The 14,173-nt window shown below is 44.8% G+C and overlaps 3 protein-coding genes across 3 annotated transcripts; all 3 read left to right on the top strand.

The window, feature by feature from the left end:
• Positions 1–713: 713 nt before the first annotated feature.
• JR316_0004139 (uncharacterized protein) lies at positions 714–1,869 on the top strand (the record flags this gene model as incomplete). The annotated part of the gene is made up of 2 exons (XM_047889908.1): positions 714–1,595; positions 1,669–1,869. The coding sequence occupies 2 exons, from the start codon at positions 714–716 to the stop codon at positions 1,867–1,869; spliced, it is 1,083 nt and encodes a 360-aa protein (XP_047752282.1).
• A 3,193-nt stretch (positions 1,870–5,062) lies between these two features.
• JR316_0004138 (uncharacterized protein) lies at positions 5,063–6,218 on the top strand (the record flags this gene model as incomplete). Its single annotated transcript, XM_047889907.1, has 2 exons — positions 5,063–5,944; positions 6,018–6,218. 2 exons carry the CDS (start codon positions 5,063–5,065, stop codon positions 6,216–6,218), a joined length of 1,083 nt encoding a protein of 360 aa, XP_047752281.1.
• Positions 6,219–10,004: 3,786 nt separating this feature from the next.
• Positions 10,005–11,163, top strand: JR316_0004137 (uncharacterized protein; the record flags this gene model as incomplete). Its single annotated transcript, XM_047889906.1, has 2 exons — positions 10,005–10,886; positions 10,960–11,163. The coding sequence occupies 2 exons, from the start codon at positions 10,005–10,007 to the stop codon at positions 11,161–11,163; spliced, it is 1,086 nt and encodes a 361-aa protein (XP_047752280.1).
• Positions 11,164–14,173: the final 3,010 nt, after the last annotated feature.

Raw genomic sequence — 14,173 nt, 5'->3', positions numbered from 1 at the left:
TAAACCCTAAACCCTAAACCCTAAACCCTAAACCCTAAACCCTAAACCCTAAACCCTAAACCCTAAACCCTAAACCCTAAACCCTAAACCCTAAACCCTAAACCCTAAACCCTAAACCCTAAACCCTAAACCCTAAACCCTAAACCCTAAACCCTAAACCCTAAACCCTAAACCCTAAACCCTAAACCCTAACCATTCTATTGTTTGATTGTTAGGTAAGGACCCAGGTAAGCTATTTATACTCTAGACATGTGAATATTCCCATGTCGCGGTTACTCGGAGCCACGTAACCAGAGTAATCTATATCCATGTGATTCACATCACAGTCAATAACCCACGATGTCAAAGAACAAAAGTGTTGGATCCACTTTTGACAGGTTACCATGTGCCACATCGACCCGTGACACTCTGTTCATCAGAGACCTGTCTAACTTGACAATAAACATTGACAGATTTGTGATAGTCGGTAAGATACATGACAGCTGCGCAGCATCACTTCACGCGCTGTCATCGGATGTCTAGAACATTCCTTCTAAGAATAGCCACTGAAGAGTCTATAAAGACGAAAGGGCTGGTTGTTGGGATCCCCCAACAGCCCTCTGGCCTTCTTTCTATTTCAAACTCACAGTTTAAACTAGTCGCTCGCACCTCGCTTCGCTCGGTGCTCGCTCCCCCCCTAAACCCAACGACTTTGCTATTACCCAACAGCTACTATGTCTTCCACTTACTCTGCTGCCTTCTCTCGTGCCATGTCCCCCACCCTGGACGCACTCACCCAGGCTGTCGTCAACAACACAGTTTTTGGCGTCAACGACGAAGCTGGCCGCCACAACGCCCTCATCGACGAGTTGGCCACTGTCGTCATCAAGAAAATAGCTGAGTGCCGCTCCATTGACCAGATTGTAGACTGCGTCTTTTTTGACTATCGTGCTGCCCTTAGGGAGTTTCTCCTCAACCTCGCATCGTGGTGCGATAAGAGGGAAACAGTCAAGGCTAGCCTCGAGCGCCTTGAACTTGCCGTTAGCGCAGGCAACACCCCCAATCGCCTTCGGGTGAAGGCTCCCGAGTTCCAACTTACGAAGGAATTCGCGGATGCCGGGTCAGCGGAAGCTCTTCGAGTTTCCTCTACGTTCTCCACCGCTCGTGATGTCTTCCAAAAGGCAATCAACGACGGCGCCATTCAGGCGAAAAAGGACGAACTGGCCTTTTGGGATGATAAATGCGCACTCAATAACTGTTATGAAGCTGCTGCCCTCATCGTTAAGACAACTTACGATGATCGCAAATCCAGCTATAAGCTCCCCGTTTTCTCTACAGACAACAAGGGAGTTCGTCGAATAACAGATTGGGTAGTGTCACCGCAGAAGAAGGCTGAATGCAGCGCATTGCAAACCATTTTGCCAGCCATCTTCTCTCATATCAAACAGATTGTCAACTTGCGCCACCGCGCTTTGGCAATCAAGATTGAGAAAAAGCGGTCGACTGCGGCAACAGCCGATGTCGAGATGGCCGATGCGACCAAACCAGGTCCATCGATTCAATCCCTTATTGATAAGGGCTTGAATGCACGTCTCAAGAAGCTCAACCTTGGATCTGTGGGCAAGAAGGCAAGTTCTCGTAACCCTTCACCCATAATTCTGGATACTAATTACTATTCTAATTACCCAGACTTTGTCTGGCCAGAATTCGTCCAAGGCTCCTCAACCTCAGGCCAAGAAAGCTGGCCCTTCGAAATTCAAACCCTCGTCGACGCCTTCGCAGAAGAAGCCCCAAACCAAGGCTTCCAACAAGGTCGACAACAAGAAGAAAGGGAAGGGGAGAGCTCCCGTCAAGAACGATCCAAAGGGAAAGGGAAAGGCAAGAGCCTAGACGCGCGGTCTAATGTAGTACCTTTTACGTCGGTAAGACCCGCCTTCCCCAACTCTATTCCTGACGATATACTCACCATGACTAAAACAGACGCAGTTTCTTTTGTACACTTACATACGCCGATCTCATTCTTGTTGGCTGGCCAGTATCGTAGTAGTGTACACTGTAGTCCTGGTGTGGTGGTCCCTGTAGATATAGCAAATGATTTGTCACTCGGACTCAATTATATGTTTTTTACTCTGCCTTCTCAAAGTCTGATCATGCAAGCATGGAATGATTTTCAACGAAGAATAAGATGGCGTATCTATTTTTTGTTTAAGGAAGGCATGAACAAACCTTTTGATCCAGATTACGGAGTAAGCTCAAAAAAGAAAGAGAAACCTCCAGTATTACCGCAATACATGGAACTTGGCCTTTCGATGGGACGTCGGTACGTGCAACGCACGATCGCAAGTATCCCGGAAGAAGCCCTTACGGAGATGCGAAAGCACGCGTTCTCTCCTAAAAGGGACAAGATCCGTAAGTTTCTTATCGATAACAACTATGTTATTACGATGACAGATAAGAATCTTGGCCTCGCGGTGTCTGAACGCGACTGGATATTAAGGAATGAGCTCAATCTTCTTGAAGATGAACGTAACTATGAAGAGTTAGAATTCGAAGTTGCGCAAGAAGTAATGAAGAGCAAAATGATCCAGATGCAAACTCTTGCACGTACCGTCGAAGATGAACATCTGTTTCTATTTGAACTTGGGTTGTCTCGATTCTTTCTATCGAATGTACCGGAAGACGGATCATCGTTCAAGTATCCTCAATTTCATGGTATACCTAAAATCCACAAAAAACCTACTGGATTTAGGCCCATAATTCCGTGTCACTCTGTAGTATTTAATCCTGCAGCCAAGTTTGTATCAAAAGAGCTTAAGCCGATTATTAAATCGACTCCTTCAATCATTCACGGAACGAAGGATCTCTTTACGAGATTAAGCCAATTGCGTATAGACCCCAAACGACAATGGTATTTTGTCACCGGGGATGTAGTTGCTTTCTATCCCAATATTCCGTTGGACTTGTGCATCGAAATCGTTTGTAATATGTACGAGGAATGGTTACTCAACGCTTCGGAAGAAAACACTGCATTAGCCCATATTAATCCAAATTCGTTAGAGAATAACTTGGTTAAATTGGGCATCTTTAAACGTGCTATCGAGATTGGCAATACGCAATTGATAACACAACATGGGTCTAGATATTTTAGACAAAAAAATGGCCTCGCAATGGGCGTCGCGGATTCTCCGGACCTTGCTAACCTCTTTGGAGCCCATTTTGAAATAAAGTCAAAAATCTTAGACCACCCAAACGTGGCCTTCTATGGAAGGTACATCGACGATTGTTTCGCAATTGTTTACGCCGAGTCCGAAGCACTTGCACTTAATCTTATTAAAGAAACAATAAAGTTCGATGGTTGTGTTATCGAATGGGCTGTTTCCTCGTCGGGATGTCAATTTCTCGATGCTTTCATATTCAAGGAGTCTGGAAAACTTCATTGGAAGCCATTTGTCAAGACAGGAAACAACCGAGAACGAGTTCCATGGGTATCACATCATCCTTTGGACGTCAAACGTGGCGTCTACATTGGAGAGTTATCCAGGTTAGCCGTGCTATGTAGTACCAAGGAAATCTACATCGGAGCAATTAGAGACCTTAACGCTCTCTATTTGATGCGCGGTTATCCCGAAAACCTAGTCATGTCTTGGTGTAAGAAGAATATACAAGAACGTTGGGAAAAGCGATTCGCTTTACGAGTCGCAGAGCACGACGAATCCATTCTTGTACTTAAAACCAGATTTGATCAGGTATGGAATTGGTTTTCAGCTGCTGAACTTGGAAAGACTGTTACCGAGTACTGGTCGGCATGGTATGAACATGCCGAGAAAGGTCTGTATAGTGCAGACTCGTCCAGACCCCTTATCAAACCAGATCCAAATTACGTTCACGACCTCGATGATGTTCGCCCGGAGCTGTTCACACAGATCCTCGTGGACGGAGAAACTGAGTTCGTACCGGATTTGAGGAAGATAGGACTACTCGGAAGTCGTTGGATAGTATCGCGAAAGCGCAATACTAATCTTTTCGACCTTGCAAATGTGTGGAAGAAAACAGTCTTTCGTAAACTGGATGAAAACATCGCTGAAAAAGGTGGTGTTGTTCCCGAAACTCAAAACGTTAATGAAACTTATCACTCTGCTCTAGTTGAAGCTGCTGAACAGATAAGTATCGAAAGTGATAACGAGATAATACTTCATAGACGTTCAATCTCACAAGAGAGGGAACATCCAGAATTCGGCAGAATATCCAAATCTTACAACCGATGAAAAGAATACTAGCGCGTAAGGCGTAAAGCATTAGAAAAAAACCCTAACCCTAAACCTAAACCCTAAACCCTAAACCCTAAACCCTAACCTAACCCCAACCCTAAGCTAACTAAGTCTAACCTTAGTAGGAAGTAAGGTAGGCGTGTGAACTTCCGAACGGCACGTGATTGTGAAGGGCCGGATCTAATTTAGTACATGGGAAAAGTTACTTAGTACTTCGGGAAAAGTTCCTTAGTACCGTGGAAACATTTTTGATGGACCGGATCATGAACTGTCCAATTAAGATTCACAACAATCAATCATTCTATTGTTTGATTGTTAGGTAAGGACCCAGGTAAGCTATTTATACTCTAGACATGTGAATATTCCCATGTCGCGGTTACTCGGAGCCACGTAACCAGAGTAATCTATATCCATGTGATTCACATCACAGTCAATAACCCACGATGTCAAAGAACAAAAGTGTTGGATCCACTTTTGACAGGTTACCATGTGCCACATCGACCCGTGACACTCTGTTCATCAGAGACCTGTCTAACTTGACAATAAACATTGACAGATTTGTGATAGTCGGTAAGATACATGACAGCTGCGCAGCATCACTTCACGCGCTGTCATCGGATGTCTAGAACATTCCTTCTAAGAATAGCCACTGAAGAGTCTATAAAGACGAAAGGGCTGGTTGTTGGGATCCCCCAACAGCCCTCTGGCCTTCTTTCCATTTAACTCACAGTTTAAACAAGTCGCTCGCACCTCGCTTCGCTCGGTGCTCGCTCCCCCCCTAAACCCAACGACTTTGCTATTACCCAACAGCTACTATGTCTTCCACTTACTCTGCTGCCTTCTCTCGTGCCATGTCCCCCACCCTGGACGCACTCACCCAGGCTGTCGTCAACAACACAGTTTTTGGCGTCAACGACGAAGCTGGCCGCCACAACGCCCTCATCGACGAGTTGGCCACTGTCGTCATCAAGAAAATAGCTGAGTGCCGCTCCATTGACCAGATTGTAGACTGCGTCTTTTTTGACTATCGTGCTGCCCTTAGGGAGTTTCTCCTCAACCTCGCATCGTGGTGCGATAAGAGGGAAACAGTCAAGGCTAGCCTCGAGCGCCTTGAACTTGCCGTTAGCGCAGGCAACACCCCCAATCGCCTTCGGGTGAAGGCTCCCGAGTTCCAACTTACGAAGGAATTCGCGGATGCCGGGTCAGCGGAAGCTCTTCGAGTTTCCTCTACGTTCTCCACCGCTCGTGATGTCTTCCAAAAGGCAATCAACGACGGCGCCATTCAGGCGAAAAAGGACGAACTGGCCTTTTGGGATGATAAATGCGCACTCAATAACTGTTATGAAGCTGCTGCCCTCATCGTTAAGACAACTTACGATGATCGCAAATCCAGCTATAAGCTCCCCGTTTTCTCTACAGACAACAAGGGAGTTCGTCGAATAACAGATTGGGTAGTGTCACCGCAGAAGAAGGCTGAATGCAGCGCATTGCAAACCATTTTGCCAGCCATCTTCTCTCATATCAAACAGATTGTCAACTTGCGCCACCGCGCTTTGGCAATCAAGATTGAGAAAAAGCGGTCGACTGCGGCAACAGCCGATGTCGAGATGGCCGATGCGACCAAACCAGGTCCATCGATTCAATCCCTTATTGATAAGGGCTTGAATGCACGTCTCAAGAAGCTCAACCTTGGATCTGTGGGCAAGAAGGCAAGTTCTCGTAACCCTTCACCCATAATTCTGGATACTAATTACTATTCTAATTACCCAGACTTTGTCTGGCCAGAATTCGTCCAAGGCTCCTCAACCTCAGGCCAAGAAAGCTGGCCCTTCGAAATTCAAACCCTCGTCGACGCCTTCGCAGAAGAAGCCCCAAACCAAGGCTTCCAACAAGGTCGACAACAAGAAGAAAGGGAAGGGGAGAGCTCCCGTCAAGAACGATCCAAAGGGAAAGGGAAAGGCAAGAGCCTAGACGCGCGGTCTAATGTAGTACCTTTTACGTCGGTAAGACCCGCCTTCCCCAACTCTATTCCTGACGATATACTCACCATGACTAAAACAGACGCAGTTTCTTTTGTACACTTACATACGCCGATCTCATTCTTGTTGGCTGGCCAGTATCGTAGTAGTGTACACTGTAGTCCTGGTGTGGTGGTCCCTGTAGATATAGCAAATGATTTGTCACTCGGACTCAATTATATGTTTTTTACTCTGCCTTCTCAAAGTCTGATCATGCAAGCATGGAATGATTTTCAACGAAGAATAAGATGGCGTATCTATTTTTTGTTTAAGGAAGGCATGAACAAACCTTTTGATCCAGATTACGGAGTAAGCTCAAAAAAGAAAGAGAAACCTCCAGTATTACCGCAATACATGGAACTTGGCCTTTCGATGGGACGTCGGTACGTGCAACGCACGATCGCAAGTATCCCGGAAGAAGCCCTTACGGAGATGCGAAAGCACGCGTTCTCTCCTAAAAGGGACAAGATCCGTAAGTTTCTTATCGATAACAACTATGTTATTACGATGACAGATAAGAATCTTGGCCTCGCGGTGTCTGAACGCGACTGGATATTAAGGAATGAGCTCAATCTTCTTGAAGATGAACGTAACTATGAAGAGTTAGAATTCGAAGTTGCGCAAGAAGTAATGAAGAGCAAAATGATCCAGATGCAAACTCTTGCACGTACCGTCGAAGATGAACATCTGTTTCTATTTGAACTTGGGTTGTCTCGATTCTTTCTATCGAATGTACCGGAAGACGGATCATCGTTCAAGTATCCTCAATTTCATGGTATACCTAAAATCCACAAAAAACCTACTGGATTTAGGCCCATAATTCCGTGTCACTCTGTAGTATTTAATCCTGCAGCCAAGTTTGTATCAAAAGAGCTTAAGCCGATTATTAAATCGACTCCTTCAATCATTCACGGAACGAAGGATCTCTTTACGAGATTAAGCCAATTGCGTATAGACCCCAAACGACAATGGTATTTTGTCACCGGGGATGTAGTTGCTTTCTATCCCAATATTCCGTTGGACTTGTGCATCGAAATCGTTTGTAATATGTACGAGGAATGGTTACTCAACGCTTCGGAAGAAAACACTGCATTAGCCCATATTAATCCAAATTCGTTAGAGAATAACTTGGTTAAATTGGGCATCTTTAAACGTGCTATCGAGATTGGCAATACGCAATTGATAACACAACATGGGTCTAGATATTTTAGACAAAAAAATGGCCTCGCAATGGGCGTCGCGGATTCTCCGGACCTTGCTAACCTCTTTGGAGCCCATTTTGAAATAAAGTCAAAAATCTTAGACCACCCAAACGTGGCCTTCTATGGAAGGTACATCGACGATTGTTTCGCAATTGTTTACGCCGAGTCCGAAGCACTTGCACTTAATCTTATTAAAGAAACAATAAAGTTCGATGGTTGTGTTATCGAATGGGCTGTTTCCTCGTCGGGATGTCAATTTCTCGATGCTTTCATATTCAAGGAGTCTGGAAAACTTCATTGGAAGCCATTTGTCAAGACAGGAAACAACCGAGAACGAGTTCCATGGGTATCACATCATCCTTTGGACGTCAAACGTGGCGTCTACATTGGAGAGTTATCCAGGTTAGCCGTGCTATGTAGTACCAAGGAAATCTACATCGGAGCAATTAGAGACCTTAACGCTCTCTATTTGATGCGCGGTTATCCCGAAAACCTAGTCATGTCTTGGTGTAAGAAGAATATACAAGAACGTTGGGAAAAGCGATTCGCTTTACGAGTCGCAGAGCACGACGAATCCATTCTTGTACTTAAAACCAGATTTGATCAGGTATGGAATTGGTTTTCAGCTGCTGAACTTGGAAAGACTGTTACCGAGTACTGGTCGGCATGGTATGAACATGCCGAGAAAGGTCTGTATAGTGCAGACTCGTCCAGACCCCTTATCAAACCAGATCCAAATTACGTTCACGACCTCGATGATGTTCGCCCGGAGCTGTTCACACAGATCCTCGTGGACGGAGAAACTGAGTTCGTACCGGATTTGAGGAAGATAGGACTACTCGGAAGTCGTTGGATAGTATCGCGAAAGCGCAATACTAATCTTTTCGACCTTGCAAATGTGTGGAAGAAAACAGTCTTTCGTAAACTGGATGAAAACATCGCTGAAAAAGGTGGTGTTGTTCCCGAAACTCAAAACGTTAATGAAACTTATCACTCTGCTCTAGTTGAAGCTGCTGAACAGATAAGTATCGAAAGTGATAACGAGATAATACTTCATAGACGTTCAATCTCACAAGAGAGGGAACATCCAGAATTCGGCAGAATATCCAAATCTTACAACCGATGAAAAGAATACTAGCGCGTAAGGCGTAAAGCATTAGAAAAAAACCCTAACCGTAAGTATTCCTTGCTATAAAGTAACAAACATCTACTTACAAGCAACACTTTGGATTAAATAGCTAAACCTAAACCCTAAACCCTAAACCCTAAACCCTAACCTAACCCCAACCCTAAGCTAACTAAGTCTAACCTTAGTAGGAAGTAAGGTAGGCGTGTGAACTTCCGAACGGCACGTGATTGTGAAGGGCCGGATCTAATTTAGTACATGGGAAAAGTTACTTAGTACTTCGGGAAAAGTTCCTTAGTACCGTGGAAACATTTTTGATGGACCGGATCATGAACTGTCCAATTAAGATTCACAACAATCAATCATTCTATTGTTTGATTGTTAGGTAAGGACCCAGGTAAGCTATTTATACTCTAGACATGTGAATATTCCCATGTCGCGGTTACTCGGAGCCACGTAACCAGAGTAATCTATATCCATGTGATTCACATCACAGTCAATAACCCACGATGTCAAAGAACAAAAGTGTTGGATCCACTTTTGACAGGTTACCATGTGCCACATCGACCCGTGACACTCTGTTCATCAGAGACCTGTCTAACTTGACAATAAACATTGACAGATTTGTGATAGTCGGTAAGATACATGACAGCTGCGCAGCATCACTTCACGCGCTGTCATCGGATGTCTAGAACATTCCTTCTAAGAATAGCCACTGAAGAGTCTATAAAGACGAAAGGGCTGGTTGTTGGGATCCCCCAACAGCCCTCTGGCCTTCTTTCCATTTAACTCACAGTTTAAACAAGTCGCTCGCACCTCGCTTCGCTCGGTGCTCGCTCCCCCCCTAAACCCTAAACCCTAAACCCTAAACCCTAAACCCTAAACCCTAACCATTCTATTGTTTGATTGTTAGGTAAGGACCCAGGTAAGCTATTTATACTCTAGACATGTGAATATTCCCATGTCGCGGTTACTCGGAGCCACGTAACCAGAGTAATCTATATCCATGTGATTCACATCACAGTCAATAACCCACGATGTCAAAGAACAAAAGTGTTGGATCCACTTTTGACAGGTTACCATGTGCCACATCGACCCGTGACACTCTGTTCATCAGAGACCTGTCTAACTTGACAATAAACATTGACAGATTTGTGATAGTCGGTAAGATACATGACAGCTGCGCAGCATCACTTCACGCGCTGTCATCGGATGTCTAGAACATTCCTTCTAAGAATAGCCACTGAAGAGTCTATAAAGACGAAAGGGCTGGTTGTTGGGATCCCCCAACAGCCCTCTGGCCTTCTTTCTATTTCAAACTCACAGTTTAAACTAGTCGCTCGCACCTCGCTTCGCTCGGTGCTCGCTCCCCCCCTAAACCCAACGACTTTGCTATCACCCATCAGTTACCATGTCATCCCAATACTCTGCTGCATTCTCTCGTGCCATGTCCCCTACCCTGGACGCACTCACCCAGGCCGTCGTCAACAACACTGTCTTCGGCGTCAACGATGAAGCAGGCCGCCATAACGCTCTTATCGACGAGCTGGCCACTGTGGTCATCAAAAAAATAGCTGAGTGCCGCTCCGTTGACCAAGTCATAGACTGCGTCTTTTTTGACTATCGTGCTGCCCTCAGGGAGTTTCTCCTCAACCTCGCATCGTGGTGCGACAAGAGGGAAACAGTCAAGGCTAGCCTCGAGCGCCTTGAATCTGCCGTTAGCGCAGGCAACACGCCCAATCGCCTTAAGGTGAAGGCACCCGAGTTCCAACTTACGAAGGAATTCGCGGATGCCGGGTCAGCGGAGGCTCTTCGAGTCTCCACTACGTTCTCTTCCGCTCGTGATGCCTTCCAAAAGGCAATTAACGACGGCGCCGTTCAGGCGAAAAAGGACGAGCTGGCTTTTTGGGATGATAAATGCGCGCTCAACTCTTGCTACGAAGCTGCTGCCCTCATCGTTAAGGCAACTTACGATGATCGCAAATCCAGCTACAAGCTCCCTGTTTTCTCTACAGACAACAAGGGAGTTCGACGTATAGCAGAGTGGGTAGTGTCTCCGCAAAAGAAAGCCGAATGCAGTGCGCTGCAAACTATACTGCCGGCGATCTTTTCTCATATCAAACAGATTGTCAACATGCGCCACCGCGCCTTGGCAATTAAGATTGAGAAAAAGCGGACGACTGCGGCAACAGCCGATGTCGAGATGGCCGATGCGACCAAACCAGGTCCATCGATTCAATCCCTTATTGATAAGGGCTTGAATGCACGTCTCAAAAAGCTCAACCTTGGATCTGTGGGCAAGAAGGCAAGTTTTCGTAACCCTTCACCCATAATTCTGGACACTAATTATTACTCTAATTACCCAGACTTTGTCTGGCCAGAATTCGTCCAAGGCTCCTCAACCTCAGGCCAGGAAAGCTGGCCCTTCGAAACCCAAGTCGTCGTCGACGCCTTCGCAGAGGAAGCCTCAAACCAAGGCTTCCAACAAGGTCGACAACAAGAAGAAAGGGAAGGGGAGAGCTCCCGTCAAGAACAACGATCCAAAGGGAAAGGGAAAGGCAAGAGCCTAGACGCGCGGTCTACTGTAGCATCATTTACGTCGGTGAGACCCGCCTTCCCCAACTCTATTCCTGACGATATACTCACCATGACTAAAACAGACGCAGTTTCTTTTGTACACCTCAATACCCCGATTTCATTCTTATTGGCTGGCCAGTATAGATCTAGTGTACACTGTAGTCCTGGTGTTTCGGTCCCTGTTGATGTAGCAAATGATTTATCTCTTGGACTCAATTATATGTTTTTTACACTGCCTTCTAAAAGTCTGATCATGCAAGCATGGAATGATTTTCAACGAAGAATAAGATGGCGTATCTATTTTTTGTTTAAAGAAGGCATGAATAAACCTTTCGATCCAGACTATGGAGTAAGCTCTAAAAAGAAAGAGAAACCTCCAATGTTACCGCAATTTATGGAACTTGGCCTTTCAATGGGACGTCGGTACGTTATTAAAACGATCGCAAGTATCCCGGAAGAAGCCCTTAAAGAGATGCGAAAGCACGCGTTCTCTCCTAAAAGGGACAAGATCCAAAAGTTTCTTTTCGATAACAACTATGTTATTACGATGACAGATAAGAATCTTGGCCTCGCGGTGTCTGAACGCGACTGGATATTAAGGAATGAGCTCAATCTTCTTGAAGATGAACGCAACTACGAAGAGTTAGAATTCGAAGTTGCGCAAGAAGTTATGAAGAGCAAAATGATTCAGATGCAAACTCTCGCACGTACCGTCGAAGATGAACATCTGTTTCTATTTGAACTTGGGTTGTCTCGATTCTTTCTATCGAATGTACCGGAAGACGGATCATCGTTCAAGTATCCTCAATTTCATGGTATACCTAAAATCCACAAGAAACCTACTGGATTTAGGCCCATAATTCCGTGTCACTCTGTAGTATTTAATCCTGCAGCCAAGTTTGTATCAAAAGAGCTTAAGCCGATTATTAAATCGACTCCTTCAATCATTCACGGAACGAAGGATCTCTTTACGAGATTAAGCCAATTGCGTATAGACCCCAAACGACAATGGTATTTTGTCACCGGGGATGTAGTTGCTTTCTATCCCAATATTCCGTTGGACTTGTGCATCGAAATCGTTTGTAATATGTACGAGGAATGGTTACTCAACGCTTCGGAAGAAAACACTGCATTAGCCCATATTAATCCAAATTCGTTAGAGAATAACTTGGTTAAATTGGGCATCTTTAAACGTGCTATCGAGATTGGCAATACGCAATTGATAACACAACATGGGTCTAGATATTTTAGACAAAAAAATGGCCTCGCAATGGGCGTCGCGGATTCTCCGGACCTTGCTAACCTCTTTGGAGCCCATTTTGAAATAAAGTCAAAAATCTTAGACCACCCAAACGTGGCCTTCTATGGAAGGTACATCGACGATTGTTTCGCAATTGTTTACGCCGAGTCCGAAGCACTTGCACTTAATCTTATTAAAGAAACAATAAAGTTCGATGGTTGTGTTATCGAATGGGCTGTTTCCTCGTCGGGATGTCAATTTCTCGATGCTTTCATATTCAAGGAGTCTGGAAAACTTCATTGGAAGCCATTTGTCAAGACAGGAAACAACCGAGAACGAGTTCCATGGGTATCACATCATCCTTTGGACGTCAAACGTGGCGTCTACATTGGAGAGTTATCCAGGTTAGCCGTGCTATGTAGTACCAAGGAAATCTACATCGGAGCAATTAGAGACCTTAACGCTCTCTATTTGATGCGCGGTTATCCCGAAAACCTAGTCATGTCTTGGTGTAAGAAGAATATACAAGAACGTTGGGAAAAGCGATTCGCTTTACGAGTCGCAGAGCACGACGAATCCATTCTTGTACTTAAAACCAGATTTGATCAGGTATGGAATTGGTTTTCAGCTGCTGAACTTGGAAAGACTGTTACCGAGTACTGGTCGGCATGGTATGAACATGCCGAGAAAGGTCTGTATAGTGCAGACTCGTCCAGACCCCTTATCAAACCAGATCCAAATTACGTTCACGACCTCGATGATGTTCGCCCGGAGCTGTTCACACAGATCCTCGTGGACGGAGAAACTGAGTTCGTACCGGATTTGAGGAAGATAGGACTACTCGGAAGTCGTTGGATAGTATCGCGAAAGCGCAATACTAATCTTTTCGACCTTGCAAATGTGTGGAAGAAAACAGTCTTTCGTAAACTGGATGAAAACATCGCTGAAAAAGGTGGTGTTGTTCCCGAAACTCAAAACGTTAATGAAACTTATCATTCTGCTCTAGTTGAAGCTGCTGAACAGATAAGTATCGAAAGTGATAACGAGATAATACTTCATAGACGTTCAATCTCACAAGAGAGGGAACATCCAGAATTCGGCAGAATATCCAAATCTTACAACCGATGAAAAGAATACTAGCGCGTAAGGCGTAAAGCATTAGAAAAAAACCCTAACCGTAAGTATTCCTTGCTATAAAGTAACAAACATCTACTTACAAGCAACACTTTGGATTAAATAGCTAAACCTAAACCCTAAACCCTAAACCCTAAACCCTAACCTAACCCCAACCCTAAGCTAACTAAGTCTAACCTTAGTAGGAAGTAAGGTAGGCGTGTGAACTTCCGAACGGCATGTGATTGTGAAGGGCCGGATCTAATTTAGTACATGGGAAAAGTTACTTAGTACTTCGGGAAAAGTTCCTTAGTACCGTGGAAACATTTTTGATGGACCGGATCATGAACTGTCCAATTAAGATTCACAACAATCAATCATTCTATTGTTTGATTGTTAGGTAAGGACCCAGGTAAGCTATTTATACTCTAGACATGTGAATATTCCCATGTCGCGGTTACTCGGAGCCACGTAACCAGAGTAATCTATATCCATGTGATTCACATCACAGTCAATAACCCACGATGTCAAAGAACAAAAGTGTTGGATCCACTTTTGACAGGTTACCATGTGCCACATCGACCCGTGACACTCTGTTCATCAGAGACCTGTCTAACTTGACAATAAACATTGACAGATTTGTGATAGTC

The sequence above is a fragment of the Psilocybe cubensis genome, chromosome 3, assembly GCF_017499595.1.
Source record: "Psilocybe cubensis strain MGC-MH-2018 chromosome 3, whole genome shotgun sequence".
In the NCBI taxonomy this organism is placed as follows: Eukaryota; Fungi; Basidiomycota; class Agaricomycetes; order Agaricales; family Agrocybaceae; genus Psilocybe; species Psilocybe cubensis.
Note: the sequence above shows the minus strand (reverse complement) of the source record. Positions and strands in the feature narration are given on the sequence as shown.